The following is an 18,493-nucleotide window of genomic DNA, read 5'->3' as shown; positions in this document are numbered from 1 at the left end:
AGCAACACATTTTCAGCTCTGATCTCCAGCATCTGCAGACCTCACTTTCTCCTCAAATGATTGCTGGGCCACTTGCTAGATATTTGTATTATCGATAGTCACAGGTGAGGTGCCAGAAGACTGGAGGTTGGCTAACGTGGTACCACTCTTTCAGTAAGGTGGTAAGGACAAGCCAGGGAACTACAGACCAGTGAGCCTAACGTTGATGGTGGACAAATTGTTGGAGGGAATCCTGAGGGACAGGATGTACATGTATTTGGAAAGGCAAGGACTGATTAGGGATAGTCAACATGGCTTTCAATTTTTTGAAGAGGTAGCAAAGAGGATTGGTGAGAGCAGGATGGTGGATGTGATCTATATGGACTTCAATAAGGCGTTCGTCAAGGTTCCCCATGGGAGACTGGTTATCAAAGTCAGATCTCATGGAATACAGGGAGAACTAGTCATTTGGATATAGAACTAGCTTAAAGGTAGAAGACAGAGAGTGATGGTGGTGGAGGGTTGTTTTTCAGACTGGAGGCCTGTGACCAGTGGAGTGCCACGAGGATTGGTGCTGGGTCCACTACTTTTCATAATTTATATAAATGATTTGGATGAGAGCATAAGAGGGTTAGTAAGTAAGTTAGCAGATGACACCAAATTGGATGTGTAGTAGACAGCGAAGAAGGTTATCTCAAATTACAACAGGATCTTGATCAGATGGGCCAATGGGCTGAGAAGTGGCAGATGGAGTTTAATTTAGATAAATGTGAGGTGATGGATTTTGGGAAAGCAAATCTTAGCAGGACTTATACAAGGTCCTAGGGAGAGTTGCTGAACAAAGAGATCTTGGAGTGCAAGTTCTTTGCTCCTTGAAAGTGGAGTCACAGATAGATAGGATAGTGAAGGTGCTGTTTGGTATGCTTTCTTTTATCGGTCAGAGTATAGAGTACAGGAGTTGGGAGGTCATGTTGCGGGTACAGGACATTGGTGAGGCCACTATTGGAATATTGCGTGCAATTCTAGTCTCCTTCCTATCGGAAAGATGTTGTGAAACTTGAAAGGGTTCAGAAAAGACTTACAAGGATTTTGCCAGGGTTGGAGAATTTGAGCTACAGGGAGATGTTGAATAGGCTAGCGCTGTTTTCCCTGGAGCATCGGAGGCTGAGGGATGACCTTATAGAGGTTTATAAAATCAGGAGGGGCATGGATAGGATAAATAGACAAAGTCTTTTCCCTGGGTGGGGATGTCCAGAACTAGAGGCCATAGGTTTAGGGTGAGAGAGGAAAGATATAAAAGAGACCTAAGGGGCAACTTTTTCACACAGAGGGTGGTACGTGTATGGTATGAGCTGCCAGAGGAAGTGGTGGAGGCTGGTACAATTGCAACATTTAAGAGGCATCTGGATGGGTATATGAATAGGAAGGGTTTGGAGGGATATGGGCCGGGTGCTGGCAGGTGGGACTAGATTGGGTTGGGATATCTAGTTGGCATGGACAAGATGGACTGAAGGGTTTGTTTCCATGCTATACATATCTATGACTCTATGACTCGTCCACAAAAACCTAATGCAGTTTGGCATTTGTCAAGGCTCCTTCATTGCTATATTTGGATCTCCTCACTTAGAATATGTCCTCATCCATGGATCACATCTAAAATACTTCACTTGAGGGATGTGACTGCCTCCTAGCTAAGTGTCCAAGTCACCATCTTCCTCTGATTCAGAGTCAGATTTCAGCTCTTCAACACAAGGCAACACACTGCATAATGGAAACAGACAGTGGTTAGGATTTTCCCTGTGGGTTTCTAAACCCTATTATGATAACAACAGAATTTCTCTGCTGGGCACTTGAAACAGTGATGAAAGGACACAGATCAAAGGCTAGAAATAATCAAATGTTAGAAAGATGATACTGAGATGAGTAGATTTTCAAATTATTTCAACAAAGTGAAGTGTCCATACATTCTCTTATAAATTGAATTAAATAGTCATTTGAAAAATAGGAAAATTAAAGGGAAGCTAGAAAGCAAAAGAGTGGACTTTACCAAATGACCCTCCTTTCCTCCAATCCAGGGTTGATGGATCAGTTAAACTTGCATCTGAAATACTGTATTAAACAAATATACTCTTCACTGCCACCCACTCCCCCAACCAACACAGACAGACACAAAGTAAGTGGGGGACGTAGTATCTAATTACACAGCATTACTGGTGACCATGATTACAGTAACTTGGAACTATTGTGATAGCATAGATGGAAAATACTGAAACAGCCAACAATAGGGAAGATGCAAAAGAGGTTGAGTACCAATAACATACTTTAGAAATTTGAAAGAGAAACCATAAGTTGGAATGAAGTAGGAGTAAAAAGCTGAAGAGGCAAATAGTGAACTTGTTAAAAGCAATAGTCAGTGAACACTGAGCCAAACATTGATGGTTAAGCCATTGACAATGGAACAGAATTAGGTATCTGGAGGTGGCCAGGATGGGGATAAATACAACGTTTGGTGAGGGCTCAAATACAGGATTGGTCAGGCAGCCAAAAACAGAGGGGAACTCGGAACCACAAATAACTGAATACATGAAAAGTGCAGCGCTTTTTAGAAAGTGATCCATTTGTGGAGTAAGAGTATTGCTGGATAAGCCAGTGTTTATTGTCTATCCCTAATGATGCAGTAATCTGCCTCCTTCAATTGCTGTGGCTTTTGAGGTGTGGGAACACCAACAATGCTGCTGGTAGGAAAAGAATTTCAGAATTTTGACTCGAAATAGCAAAGAGACATAATATTGCTCCAAGTCAGGATGGTTGGAGATTTGGAGGACGAGAACTTGTAGGTGCTCTTGCCTTTTAAGGTAGAAGAGGTTGCAGGTTTGGAATGTACTGTCAAAAAGAAACCTCACTAACTTACTTCTATTTATTTTGTAACCCAAGATGTCATAGTGGGGTATTCAGAGATAATGCCAATGAATGTTGAGAGTTGATGGTTACATCCTTTCTTTGGAAAATGGTCATTGCCTGGCTATCAAACAAGTATGAAGTGTCAAAAATGGTGCTGAACATTGTGCAATCATCAATGAACATCCTAGTTCTCACCTGATGGAGGAAGGTACTGATGAAGCAGTTGAAGATGTTTGTGATGAGGACACTACCATCAGGAACTTCTCCAGGCATGTCCATAAGATGACTGACCTCCAACAATCACAACTACCTTCTTTTGTGCTTGGAATAACTTCAATCAGCAATTCCCATTGACTCCAGCTTTGCTAGGACTCTTTGATACCACACTGTCAGGGCAATCAGTTGTTGTCTCAGTTCATTAGTCCACATGTAAACCCATGCTATATTGAGGTAAATGAGCTAAATAACTTTGGTATTCACAAACTGAGCATCACTGATCAGGTCATTCATTTGTAAATGCTGCTTGATAGGAATATCGATGATCTTTTTCATCACTTTACTAATGATAAAGACTAGACCGTTATATTGGTGATTGGCCAAGTTCATCTTGATTTTTGTAGACAGTACATATCTGGGCAAATTTGTACATCATTATATAAATGCCTGTGTTGCAGCTTTTCTGGAATAGATTGGCTAAAGATGCAGCTAGTTATGGAGAACAAGTCTTTGCTAATAATGATGGAATGTTGTCAGGAATGTTTGTAGTATCCAGTGATTTCAGCTGTCTCTTGAGTAAATCACGTTGGCTGAAGTCGACAGTGATGCTGGGAATCACAGAAAGAGGTAAAATGCATCATCCACTCAAAATGCTTTGCAGATGGATGCAATTACCTCAGCCTTTTCTTTTGCACTGATGTACTGCATTCTCTCATCATAGAAATTGGGGATATCTGTGCAGCATCCAGTGCTGGGGATTGGTTTAATTGCCCACCATCATTCATGACTGGATGTAGCAGGACTGCAGAGTTTAGATCTGATCCATTGGTTGTGAGAATGCTTAATCCTGTCTATTGCATGTTGCATTTGTTTTTGTCATGCAAGTGTGTGTAGCTTCACTAGTAGCCCCCACTATCCGAAACTAGAGTGATCCCAGGAAACCTTTCAGAAGCCGGAAATGGCGTAAAGCGAAGATGCATTATTTAAATGGGAAAGAGTATCGCCATTTTTTGTAAAAGCAAAAATCATCTTCAGATTCGCAAAAACAGGTACTAATGTAGGTCTTTCGTAAACATGAAGTTGCATAAAGTGAATGTTTGAAAAGCGGGGATACCTGTATGTCTGGTCTGTCCTGACATACCCTCCTTCACTCTTCAGTGAACCAGGGTTGATTTCCTGGTTTGACATTAGAGTGAGGGAAATAACAGGCCCACAAGGTTGCAGATTGTGGCTAAATACAACTCTGCTGATGACTGGATGACAGATCTGTTCAAAGTCTGCTCCTTTTGGCAGTACCACAAATCTCAATGTGAAGGCAGGACTACATTTCTAGAAGGAGGTGGTCACTCCTATCGATGCAGCCTCAGATGGATACATCTGTGACAGAGAGATTGGGGATCATACAGTCAAGTAGATTTTTGTCTCTTAATGGTTCCCTCACCACCTACTGTAGCTCCAGTCTAGCAATAATGTATTTTAGGACTTGACCGGCTCAGTCACTAGTGGTGATACTGAGCTACTCTTGCTGATAGACTTTGAAATCCCCACCCAGAGTACATACTGCACCCTTTCCATCTTCAGCATCTCTATCTTCAATGTAGAAGTGTACCGATTCATCAACCAGAGGAAACAGCAAGTGATAATCAATATGAGTCTTCCTTACCCACAGCCTGATATCATTAGACTTAATGAGAATCAAAGACAATTTTGAGAACACCCAGGGCAAAAAATTGCTGGCATCTGGTGAGTCTGGACATTATTGAAGATAGTAATGGTGGTGTTATAGTCATTCCTACCAAATCATACATTTCAGACAATGTTGAGCAACAGCCCAATCAGTTTGCGGGACAGCTCTCCCAAACATAGCGCAAGCCCTGAGGTAGGAAGGTCTTTGCAGGGTCTGTGTTCACTACTGTCATTTCCAGTGCTTGGGTGACCTATCTAGTTTCAGTCCTTTGACTCTGTACTGGTGTGCTAAAACTAAGTGACTTGTTAGGCCATTTAAGAGTGCAGTTAAGAGCTGACTACATTGCTAAGGGCATGGGGTCACATGCAGGTCAGGTCAGGTAAGACAGACACTTTTTCTTCCATGAAGGACATTAGCGATTAGAAATTATGGTAGCTTTTAATTCCAGATTTTTTGTCAAAATCAAGTTTCACCATCCACCATAGTAGGATTTCAACCCATGTCCTAGTACATTACCACTACCTCCCCATAATAGCTGGTAAGTAGATTGCAAAGGTTTCAGAAAGAAAGAAACCTATGAGTCCCTTGCATTTGATATAAAACATTACATGACAAAATTTAGAAGCAGGAGTTTGAAGGCTGTTGTTTATGACAAAACAACAGAGAAGTTGGGTTTTGTTCATGCCTTTCAAAATAATATCAGCTGGTTTAAATTTTACAGAACAGAAAAAAGAAAAATCAATGTTCCCCCAAAATTCAGAGGCAAGCTGGATTTACATGCACGTTTACTCATTTCAATGATTAAAATACAGGTTCAATTATGCTCTGAACATCACAGAACTTATATTTTCGAGATTATGCATGGATTTAAAGAATCCAAGAACTGTTAAAGCAATGTTCTCGAATTGAATAGGCCATTCAGCAAGTTAGAACTAAGAGAATCAGCTTCAAAAAAGTGAAAACATGTTTAGGCTTTGAGCCTCCATTGGTAAATGCCGAAGAAACAAAATGTATCTAGATCAAGAGTTATCATCAAAAAGAATCGTGAAGGCATTGGGACACCCGCAGCAATATTGCAAATAGAAAAAATTTTTTTAACAATGTTAGTAGGTCTTGTTAAGGCAGTATATTTGAAACATTGGAATCTTAGATACATTCAAGTTCAAGAGAACATTGATATACAATGTGGCAGTTATAAGATTCAAGTTACTGAGCTGTTTTTAAGTTAGACAACCATACCAGAGTTTAACCAAAGCATAACAGAGGCACGTAATCCAAAATAAATTTAGATAATGCTGGACCAACACAATGACTCAGGCAGCATTTAAAATAGAAGATGGGATAATACTTCAGACAAGATTCTTCAACACATCCCAATTAGGAGTCATCGCAAAATATTAACATTTCAACCCGACGAGCAATTGGAATGGCAATCGCTTAGATATGCAAAATGCATGGATAACTATGGAATAAATACTTGGAAATTCATAGGTTGTTTAAATTAAGTTGTGAACAGTCAGAAACATATCCATAAAAATATAACAGTCTCAACTGAGCTTTAAGAGGTTCTGCTGCAGCAGCAGTTAATGGCCTCCTTCAAAGAAAAAAATTATTGATTATCATTTCTAATATTGAAACTTTTGGAAACTGGCATGATCAAGGATTTTTTCTCCATATTGTTTGTTGCAGCAGCTAAAATGAAAAGAATGAATCTGCATTTATTTCATAAAATATCCTGTATCGGAACAGGCCATTCAGTCCAACCTGCTCAGCTCCACTTAAAACCTTCCCATTTTTTTCCTGTCTAAAAACATCATAACCTCGTTTTCCCATCTCTCTCTCATGCTCATCTAGCTTGCCCGTAAATACATTCAACCATGTTCTGTCATAGTAAATCCCACATGAGCATTATTCTTTGTTGTAAGTAGCTCCTAAATTTCAACTGGATTTCTTGTTGAATATCTTACATTGATATCTCCAGTATGGTCTGACAAACAAGTAGAAATATTCCCTGTATCCACTACATCAAAAACATTCATAATTTTAAAGATATGTCTTGGTCATCCTGAACAAAGTTTGTTCCCATGAAGAACAAAGGTACAAATTCCTCGATATCCAAAACCATCACATTTCTGGCAACCACCTTGTAAATTCCTCCACGCTGTACCCATACCTTCCTTTGATAATCTCAGGACATCCAAAAGCATTTTACAGCCAGTGGTTTACTTTTGAAGTGTGGTCACTATCATAATGTAGGAAAACAACAGCCATTTTACGTACAGCAAGATACCCCAAACAGATCATGACCACATAATGTGTGTTTAATAATGACAGTTGAGGCATAAATGTGAGTCTAGGTGTAGGGAGAAAAAAAATCACTTACTCTTTTGAAAAGGACCATGGGATTTTCACACTGATCTGAAAAAGCAGACTATGTACAATGGCTCATCCAAAATCTGATTTCTCTGACAATACTGTACTCTCTTAGTATGGTATTGATTGTCTGTCTAGATTTAAAGTCATAAACTGACTCAAATATTGAGTGCCATCACTGAATCCCAGTTAATATGCCATGAAGGTGTGTTTCACCTCTATTTATCTTTGCACTTTGAAACTCCATAGTGAGTCAAAGTTTTAAATACAGTTGCATACTCAAGGTCCATACTCCAGCCTAGTCCTCGGACCTGAATTGTATAAAAAAGCCTCAGATCATTTTCTTTTCTCAATAAAGTGAATAATTTTTAAAACATTTAAAACTATTGGACAAATCACACAAGTTACTCATCCAAATTAGTCACTCTTAGTGAAAATACATATTCTTGAGATGACTATGATGCAGACCACTTGTTTCTGCAGTACAGTTTAGTAGTGCATTAGAATGAGATAAGGTGTTTGGAAAATGGCAAGACTATATTAACATATTCAAAAATATTAAAATGTATAGAAACAAATTAATTGAAGAAAAAAATTATTCTGTTTTTGAAGTGCAAGTCAGTCCTACTTTATAAAGTGGGAACACCAGAGTCCAAATTTGCACACTCTCCTCTAAGCTGTAAACACATTACCACAATAGTACCTCATTTCTGTCATAGCAATAAGTTGGCCATTTTCCACTTGATGACTGCCTCTGTAGAACCAAAGTTAAGGGCTGAGCAGTTTACAAGTAAAAAAAAAACAGCTGTCATAGTCCATAACAGTAACAACCGTCCAGGAAGGAGAGTGGGGAAATGACATTTTCGGGCAAAGTTTAGTGCGTTCATAATGGAATCGGCAAGTATTACCCCTGGATTACTCCCAGTCCCACAGACAAGTTACAACAAAGAACAGATAGCACAGGAACAAACTGTTCAGCCCACCAAACCTGTGTTGACACAGGACACATTTCTAAATTTAAGAACCTTTTGCCTCTATGTGGTCTGTATCCACCTATTCATGTATATGTTAAGATGTCTCTTAAATGTTGCTATTGACTCTGCTTCTATCTCCTCCTCTGGCAGTACATTCCAGGCACTTACCACTCTCAGTGTAAAGGAACCTGCCTCCCATCTCCTTCAAACCTTCCCCTTTTTAACTTAAATGTATTTCAACTACTAATTGACATTACTACCCTGGGAAAAAGATTCCAAATATCCATTCTATCCTTGCACCTCAATTTGGAAATCTCTATGAGGTCACCCTTCAGCCTTCGATGTTGAAATGAAAACAAACCAAGTTTGTCCAATTTCTCCTCATAGTTAGTTAATACCCTCAAAACCAGACAACATCATGTTCAACCTTTTCTGTTAGAGAAGTGTGTATAAAGAAGTCATGTGGGAGGGAGACGCAAATCACCAATACCAAATCCAATGCATTTAGGGATTCAGAGAAAATTAAGCGTGGCAACTGCAGAAACACTAGCTACCTTCCAAATCCACTATCTCTACGATATAGATGGTCAAGTACAGCAAATACATGGGAACACCACCACTTGCAAGTTCCCCTCCAAACTACTCACTATCCTAACTTGGAAATATATTGCTGCTCTTTTAGTATCAAAAGGGTTAAAATCTTGGAACTTTGTTTCTAACAGTATTCTAACATTACACACCAAATGTACTGCAGTGGTTCAAGGAGGCAGTTCACCACCACCTTCTCAAGCATAGCTAAGGATGAGCAATACAGATCAACCATGTCAGCAACACAGAGCCCATGAAAAAGGAAGGGGCTACCAATAAGCCCTGCATTTAAAGGCTAGTCACTTTAACCATATTCACTGGAAAGATTTTGAGAAGTGACAATATGATCCTAGATTAATACACTTGAACAAAGCATACTAATTAAAGAAAACCAGCACAGACCTGTTAAAGGCAAATCATGCTGAAATAAATTTGCTTCAGTTTTTTTTTTAAGTGATCTAACAGAGTTTGAGAGTAATCCTGTTTGTATGTGGACTCCCAAAAGGCACTTGATACAATGCCACACAGACTTATGAACAAAGGTAGACTTAGAATAAATGTGACAGTAGAACACAAATACGGTGTGTTCACCGGCGGCACGGCGGCACGGTGGCACAGTGGTTAGCACTGCTGCCTCACAGCGCCAGAGATCCTGGTTCAATTCCCGACTCAGGCGACTGACTGTGTGGAGTTTGCACATTCTCCCCGTGTCTGCGTGGGTTTCCTCCGGGTGCTCCGGTTTCCTCCCACAGTCCAAAGATGTGCAGGTCAGGTGAATTGGCCCTGCCAAATTGCCCGTAGTGTTAGGTAAGGGGTAAATGTAGGGGTATGGGTGGGTTGCGCTTCGGCGGGGCGGTGTGGACTTGTTGGGCCGAAGGGCCTGTTTCCACACTGTAACTAATCTAATCTAATCTAACAAATTAGCTGAATGACAAGCAAGAGTTGTGGTGACCATGACAGAAGCAAGGTATCTGCCAAAGGCAGATTTAATTGTGGCTTTCAAAGGGGAATTAGACAATTACAGAAATGGAAACGAATTGCAGGGTTATGGAGAGAAAATCATGGGTAGCTGTGAAGATGTGGAACTAACTGAGTTGCACTTGCAGAGTGTTAATACAGTTTACAATGGGCCAAATGGCTTCCTTCTGTGATGTAACTGTTCTATGATTCTAGATACACAAAAAGGTGTATATACTGCAGTATGAGCATAAATCAAAAGTGCCATTTTGAAATACATCAGGCTCACTTGCAATGCCAATTGGAAGCAGTGATAGTCATTGTGAAGAAGAATTTTGTAAAATTTTAATACTCAGTGAAGCACAAAACCTGCAGTGATAACATAGCAAAGCTGCTCGAACTTAAAATAAACTAACCTACACATAAAAACTGGTCATGTATAATCAAAATACATGCTCAGCATTTGACAATTCTCCCGACAGATTAATAAGAATACCGAAAATAAAAAGGTAATACAACAAAGAGTCAAAAACTGTCATGTCGATTCATTGCTGTTTACAGGTGAGTTTGTCCTGGTCTTCAATCATTAAGAATCGCCACAATTTCTGCAAACAATTTCATGTCGCAGCTGGATACAAATAAAATCATGTGTTTCCCCTATAATACAGCGCAACATTTAGCAACCTTCAACACCAACCATGTACTCTATACGGGATTGCAAGCATGATGAATTGCAGAGTAACACGAAACTGGCAACAAAACGGCAACCGAGGACGTTCAGTGAAAATCAACTATTAGTAATTATTATAACAAGCATGCAGCAAAATTTCTGATTTACAGCTTCCGCGGTTCTTTCGGGGTTTTATGCAGCAAAATTTCAGGGTTAACTTCCACTCTCAATTGCCTTGTAGGATAGAAATAACTCAGCATGGATTTTTTTTTTAAAAAATGAGCAAATATAATCGAGGGGAAACAGGACAGCTAACACCTGCTTCCCAATCAGCTCATAAACATTTCAACTCAATCTCTTACCTATTCCAGGTGCCACATAGATAAAGTACAAGCATGATGAAGACAGGGAGAAGAAGAAGATGAAGGCGAAGAAGGAACGGTTGGAAATCCGCAAGACTCTCTTCAACATCCTGATGACTATTTTGGTTCTCAGTTGGGGGGGGGGGGGGGGGGAGTAGTAAGACGAGGGGCATAAACTAAAAATAAATCCTCCTTTACCCCTCCACTCCCTCAAAACAATCAAATTGGGTTTTTTAAAAAAAAAGATGGAGAAGTAGGAAGGTGCTCTTTTGTAGAATTTCTGTTACATCAAAATAAATACATGCACCGTGAAATAAAAAGTGGGCAGGCTGGGGGAAAGAGTTAAAAATGCAGAAAATGCGAACTGTCCGCAAGAGACAGCAGGATCTCCATCCTGCTTCTACTCTCAAGTCAGTCAGGCAATGGTGGAGGTGGGTTGGGGAGGGGGGGGAAGATTCACTGGAAATATTCCCCCCCTACCCTCCCCCCTATAAAAAAAATCAACCCCTTTTCCAATGTACAACCATCGAGGATTTTTTTTTGTGGGATTCGGGGTGGCGGTAGGTTTAAAAAAAACACTTCCTCTTCCGCTCTTTCCTTGTGGTCGTGGTGTGGTTAAAGGGGTGGTTGGATGTGATGTGTTGTGTGTGTGTGTTCAAAGGGTGGAGTGGAGATGGTGGGGGATGGGGTGTGGGTGGGATGGGGGAGGGGCGGCGGCGGTAGGAGGAGGAGGAGGAGGAGGAGGAGGTAAAGACCGAGAGAGTGAGGGGGCGGGGTGCAGGACAAAGGAGGCGGGGCGGAGGAAGCTGGTCGCCCTGGCGATCGGATGAGCCAATGATCTCACAGAGCAATCGCGAGCCCGCCCTCCACCGTCCCCCCCCCCCGTCCTCAACCCTCCTCGCCGGGCGCGTGCTGACGTCGGAAGCCGTTGGTTTTCGGTTGGGTTTTGAATGGAGCGGCGCGCGCAGGCTCGCTGGTAGGAGGGTGGGGCGTGGTGCGAGTCCGTGGGGCCGAACGTGGTGACGTAAAGACTGGGGAGGGGGCGTGGAGGAAAACGCTCGGACCCAAAGGCGCTGCAGTCCCGTCCGTCATGATTTGGCGGCATTGCACTGAGGTGGAAAAAGTTAAACACCACACAACACCAGGTTATAGTCTAACAGGTTTAATTGGAAGCACTAGCTTTCGGAGCGATGCTCCTTCATCAGGTGGTAGTGGAGGGCTCAATCCTAACACTTTCTTTATTTCAAAAATATACTTTATTCATAAAATACTTTGATGATCTGTACAACTGGACATGCCTGAAGAAGGGCTCATGCCTGAAACGTCGATTCTCCTGCTCCTTGGATGCTGCCTGACCTGCTGCGCTTTTCCAGCAACACATTTTCAGCCTGCCATACATACGTAAACATTCCATTTGTTTGCATACCGAAAACAGAGTAATCATTCCTATTTACAGGTCTGTACGATTACATTTTTAGCTGAGGGCGTCAGCAGAGCCCAAATGACTGCGCGGGCCCCCTGTTCTTCTTTAGGCAGGCAGACGTTACACGGTGGTCTTTCCCCACCGCGCCTTGGCGGCAGCTGCCCCCAAGCTTCAGCATGTCCCTCAACACGTAGTCCTGGACCTTGGAATGTGCCAGTCTGCAACACTCAGTCGGGGTCAACTCCTTCAGCTGGAAGATCAGCAGGTTTCTGACCGCCCAGAGAGCGTCCTTCACCGAGTTGATGATCCTCCAGGCACAGTTGATGTTCGTCTCGGCGTGCGTCCCTGGGAACAGGCCGTAGAGCACGGAGTCCCGCGTCACGGCGCTGCTCGGGACGAACCTCGACAAACACCAATCCTAACACACAGAATTTATGGCAAAACTTTACAGTGTGATGTAACTGAAATTATACATTGAAAAATTGATTGTCTGTTTAGCCTTTCATCAGTTAGAATACCGTGATAGTTTCACTTCTTTCACTGCTGCCTCACAGCGCCAGAGACCCGGGTTCAATTCCCACCTCAGGCGACTGACTGTGTGGAGTTTGCACGTTCTCCCCGTGTCTGCGTGGGTTTCCTCCGGGTGCTCCGGTTTCCTCCCACAGTCCAAAGATGTGCAGGTTAGGTGAATTGGCCATGCTAAATTGCCCGTAGTGTTAGGTAAGGGGTACATGTAGGGGTATGGGTGGGTTGCGCTTCGGCGGGTCGGTGTGGACTTGTTGGGCCGAAGGGCCTGTTTCCACACTGTAAGTAATCTAATCTAATCTAATCTAATTCTTCAAAAATCACAAAATCTTTTTTTAAAAAGTTGCATTCTCGGGTTAGCTGTTAACAATGGTGATGACTAGACAATATGTTGAAGGTGTTGGCCCCCTGTGTTCTCTGTCTATGCCATGTTTTTAGCTTGATTCTAATCTAAAAAGTGAGATAATGGAGTTTTGCATAGATTCATGCAGTTTTTGTGCTACATGAATGCATGCAGTTTTTAAGCAAAGTACAATGTAACCCTACAAGTACAAATTCACCCCACAAAATATATGTGTGCATGGGGGTCTTTGTCTGTGTGTGTCTATCTGGGTTGGGGGTTGCGAGTGTGAGAAAGTGTATGTGTGTGTAGTGAGTGCAGAGGCTCTTAAGTCTGGGAGAGGGTGCATGTGAGAGTGGGAGTCTGTGCGCGCGTCTGTGTATGTGTGTATAGGAGTGCCTGTGTGTGTGAGAGAGTATATGTGTGTGTAGGAGTATCTGTGTGTGTGTATAGTGCAATGGTGGTCACCTGTAATGTGACATGAACCCAAGGTCCCGGTTGAGGCCCTCCCTATGGGTACCAAACTTAGCTATCAGCCTCTGCTCTTCCACTTTTCTCTGCTGCCTGTCCCAAAGTCCACCTTGGAGGATGGTCACCTGAAGGTCCGAGGCTGAATGTCCTGAACCACTGAAGTGTTCCCCAACTAGAAGGGAACACTCCTGTCTATTGATTGTTGAGCGGTGCCCATTCATCCGTTGTCGTAGCCTTTGCTCGGTTTCCTCAATGTACCATGCCTCCGGGCATCCTTGCCTGCAGCATATAAGATAGACAACGTTGGTTGAGTCACATGAGTACCTGCCATGTACAAGGTGGGAGGTGTCCCCACGTGTAATGGTGGTATGTATGTCCACACTCTGACACGTCTTCCAGTGCCCACCGTGACAGGGTTGTATGGAGTTGTCCTGAGAGCCGGGCAGCTTGCTACGAACAACGATCTGTTTGAGGTTTGGCGGTTGTTTAAAGGCAAGTAGTGAAGATGTTGGGAAGGTCTTGGCGAGGTGCTCATCCTCACTGATAATGTTTTGCAGGTCACGAAGAACATGGCGTAATTTTTCAGTTTCTGGGAAATACTGAACAAGCTGCCTGGCTCTCAGGACAACTCCATACAACCCTGTCACAGTAGGCACTGCAAGACGTGTCAGAGTGTGGACATAGATACCACCATTACGCGTGGGGACACCTCCCACCTTGTACATGGCAGATACTTATGTGACTCGGCCAACATTGTCTATCTTATATGCTGCAGGCAAGGATGCCCGGAGGCATGGTACATTGGGGAAACCGAGCAAAGGCTATGACAACGGATGAATGGGCACCGCACAACAATCAACAGACAGGAATGTTCCCTCCCAGTTGGGGAACACTTCAGTGGTCCATGACATTCAGCCTCGGACCTTCGGGTGACCATCCTCCAAGGTGGACTTCGGGACAGGCAGCAGAGAAAAGTGGAAGAGCAGAGGCTGATAGCTAAGTTTGGTACCCATAGGGAGGGCCTCAACCGGGACCTTGGGTTCATGTCACATTACAGGTGACCACCATTGTACTATACACACACACACAGATACTCCCACACACACACTCTCACACACACACAGGCACTCCTATACACACGGACACACATACACACAGACGTGCACACAGACACACACACACACTCCTACACTCACACATGCACACCCTCACAGACTTAAGACCGTCTGCACTCACTACACACACATACACTTTCTCACACTCACAACCCCCAACCCAGACAGACACACACACACAGACAAAGACCCACATGCACACATATATTTTGCGGGGTGAATTTGTACTTTCAGGGTTACATTTTACTTTGCTCAAAAACTGCATGCATTCATGTAGAACTCCGTTATCTCACTTTTTAGATTCGAATCAATCTAAACATCATGGCATAGACAGAGAACACAGGGGGCCAATACCTTCAACATATTGTCAAGCTATCACCCATTGTTAACAGCTCACCCGAGAATGCAACTTTTCTAAAAAAAGTTTTGTGATTTACACATGAAAGAAGTGAAACTATCACTGTATTCTAACAGATGAAAGACTTAACAATCAATTTTCCAATGTATAATTTCAGTTACATCACACTGTAAAGTTTTGCTTAAATTCTGTGTGTTAGGATTGAGCCCTCCACTGCCACCTGATGAAGGAGCATCGCTCCGAAAGCTAGTGTGCTTCCAATTAAACCTGTGGGACTATAACCTGGTGTTGTGTGATTTTTTTAACCTTGTACACCCCAGTCCAACACCGGCATCTCCAGATCATAGTCCAACAGGTTTAATTGGAAGCACTAGCTTTCGGAGCGCCGTTCCTTCATCAGGTGGTTGTGGAGGACACAATTGTAAGACACAGAATTTATAGCAAACGTTTACAGTGTGATGTAACTGAAATTATACATTGAAAAATACCTTGATTGTTTGTTAAGTCTCTCATCTGTTAGAATGACCATGATAGTTTCACTTCTTTCATATGTAAATCACAAAACGTTTTTTAAAAAGTTACTTTTTCAAGTTAGCTGTAACAATTGGTGTTAGCCAGATAAAATGTTGAAGGTGTTAGCCCCCTTTGTTCTGTTGTCTGTGCCATAATGTTTAGACTAATCCTAATCTAAAAAGTGAGTTAACAGAGTTTTACATGGATTCATGCAGCTTTTGAGCAAAGTACAATGTAACTCTGCAAGTACAAATTCACCCCATAAACGAATATGTGTATGTGGGTTTGTGTGTGTGTCTGGGGTGGGGGCTTGTGACGGTGTGAGAGAGTGTATATGTGTGTGTCAAGACTGAGAGGATGCATGTGGGAGTGTGTACGAGCGTGTATAGTGCAATGCTGGTCATTTATAGTGTGACATGAACCCAAGGTCCTGGTTGAGGCCCTCCCTATAGGTACGGAACTCAGCGGTTACATCGTGGTCTCTGTCCCCCCAACGTGTGCCTATCGCGGTGACGTCAAGGTGGTCCCGCTCTCACGATACAACGTCTGATGCCAAAGTGGAGGGGCGGGGGGGGGGGGGGGGGGTCCAGAGGCCTGGGCTTGCACGTGCGTCTTCCAAAAAGGAAATGCGTTTAGGCAATTGGCCACTGTGTCGCCATCTTTGGAAAGAGGAGTATCATTCTTGGCAATACAAGATTCTGGTGTAACGTGTGGCAACGGTTCTTTTAAAGTCGGGGGGGTGAAAAATAAGTGAGACCTGTGATTTTTCTTTGTTCCTTTTCAACTTTTTTTAGAGTCATAAAGATGTGCAGCACTGTCCCACTTGTCTATGCCGACCAGATAATCATTGCCAGTACTTGAGCACGTATCCCTCCAAACCCTTCCTATTCATGTACCTACCCAGATGCCTTTTAAATATTGTAATTGTACCAGCCTCTACCACTTCCTCTGGCAGCTCATTATATACATGCACCATCCTCTGTGTGAAAAAGTTGCCCCTTGGTTCCTTTTTAAATCTTTCCCCTCTCACCCTAAACCTGAGTCCCTTTAGTTTTGGACTCTCCTACTCTGGAGAAAAGGCCTTCATACTTTTATAAACCTCTATAAGGTCACCCCTCAGCTCCAGTCTATCCAGCCTCTCCCTTTTTCTCAAAGCCTCCAAACCTGACAACATCCTTGGAAATCTTTTCTGAGCCCTTTCAAGTTTAGCAACATATTTTCTGTAGCAGTGAGACCAGAATTGCATGCTGTATTCAAAAAGTAGCTGAACCAATGGCCTGTGCAGCTGTAACATGACCTCCCAACTCCTATACTCAATGCTCTGACCAATATAAGCAAGTGTACCAAATGTGTTCTTCACCACCCTCTCTACCTGTGACTCCACTTTTAAAGAACTGGGGACCTGCACCCCAAGATCTCTTTGTTTTGGCAGTATTCCCCATGACCTTACCATTAAGTGTACATGTGCTGCCCTGATTTGCCTAACCAAAATGCAATGCCTCACACTTATCTAAGTTAAACTCCATCTACCATTTCTCAGTCCATCTGATTAAGGTCCTGTTGTATTCTGAGATAACTTTCTTCACTGGCCACTATACCATGCAATTTTGGCGTCAGCTACAAACTCACTAACCATTGCTCCTACTATTTATATAAATGAACAAAGCAGTGTATCCAGCACCAATCCTTGTGGCACATCATTGATCACAGACCTCCAGTCTGAAAACCAGTTCTTCAACATAGGTAGTAAATCTTACAAAAAAGATGTATGTGCTGTAAAAGACTAATCAAATGGATCAGAAAGTTCCAATTCAAATCCCACTCCAGGTATTAAAATGTAGATCAATTCCCACAGTGCTTCATTTTCCATAGTGTTGTCTTTCAGATGAGGCATTAAACTGAAACTCTGTCTGACCCCTTAAGGACATAAAATATCCCACTGTGCTGCTGAGTGAAGTTTAAGGGAAAGAGACATGCATTGAAGAATGTAATAGAGGGAATGGCCTCTTCAGCATGCTGAAAGTGAGGAGGAAGAAAAATGTGTTTGGTGATGACAGCACTCTGAAGGTAGTGAAAGATGAAGAAGCAGTGAGAATGGAATGTATTAATATAGGAAGCAGAGTGAGGAACTGTAATCAAGGTAGATGAGTCATTAGATTTATAGTGAATATTGCAGGAGGCCTCTCACCTACAATTTTAACCCACTGACCATTAAGGAATATCACTATATTTGCATATTAGGATGTTGTGTGACTTTGGCTGGGACTTGTAGCTGGTGATGTTTCTCTGTCTGTCCTGGTCTTGTCCTTCTAGATATTAGTAGTTGTGGTTTTGGAAGATTCTGGCCAGAGGAGCCTTGATAAGTCTCTTGAATGGGGACAGAGAACTTGAAGGGAGAGAGACATTTGAAGACATGTATCCCACAAATAGACAGGCAGTGTTGGAACCCATGTGGATGCACAGTAATCTTTTTTTATTTGGGCAAAATGCATGTCTTTTAAGGAGACCTGTACATTGTCTCCTTCTCTAATTTGGTGTTTATCGCAAAACTCTACTATGTAAGTTAATAATTACTAGGCTATTGAATGCAAAAACATGAAATGCATGCATATGTGACCATGGCAACTGGAGAATTTAAATTCAATGAAATAATAAATCTGGAATAACTTTGTAGTTTCATTAATAATGATTATCTAATATTGGATTCTTATAAACCCCATCTGAGGTTTATTAATGTCTGTCCGGTGAGGAAATGTGCCATTCTCCTCTCATCAAACATAAGAACAAGTTTAGCCAACCAGAGGAGGAGGATGTTGGATGGAGACCTGGTGAGCTTTATTTCAAGGAGAAAGCTGAGGACACTCAGACCATCTTAATGAGGAATAGAAGTATAGAGGGATTGGAATTCCTGATTTCTTAATATCAGTTTGGGTTTGATTCAGATTTCTCTGAGGTGTAAGTACATCCCACAGTGATTTTAGCTCAGGAATTACAGGCTTTTGATTCAACGACAGTGAAGGGGTGGTGACATGGCTTTAAGG

At 42.4% G+C, this 18,493-nt stretch overlaps 1 protein-coding gene across 1 annotated transcript in view; it reads right to left on the bottom strand.

Annotated features, from left to right (window-relative positions):
• The window catches only part of b4galt6 (beta-1,4-galactosyltransferase 6), a 66,770-nt gene extending 55,425 nt beyond the window's left edge, over positions 1-11,345 (bottom strand). Inside the window, exon 1 of the mRNA XM_043687638.2 lies at positions 10,708-11,345. Within this exon, the coding sequence (XP_043543573.1) occupies positions 10,708-10,816 (109 nt within the window). The 5' untranslated portion in view covers positions 10,817-11,345. The remainder of the gene's footprint in view (positions 1-10,707) is intronic.
• Between the last annotated feature and the right edge of the window lie 7,148 nt (positions 11,346-18,493).

This window comes from Chiloscyllium plagiosum, unplaced genomic scaffold, assembly GCF_037043375.1.
Source record: "Chiloscyllium plagiosum isolate Xiang-an unplaced genomic scaffold, Cpla_swu_hap1 HiC_scaffold_4, whole genome shotgun sequence".
Taxonomy (NCBI): Eukaryota; Metazoa; Chordata; class Chondrichthyes; order Orectolobiformes; family Hemiscylliidae; genus Chiloscyllium; species Chiloscyllium plagiosum.
The sequence above is the reverse complement of the archived record's forward strand: the minus strand, read 5'-3'. Positions and strand labels throughout refer to the sequence as shown.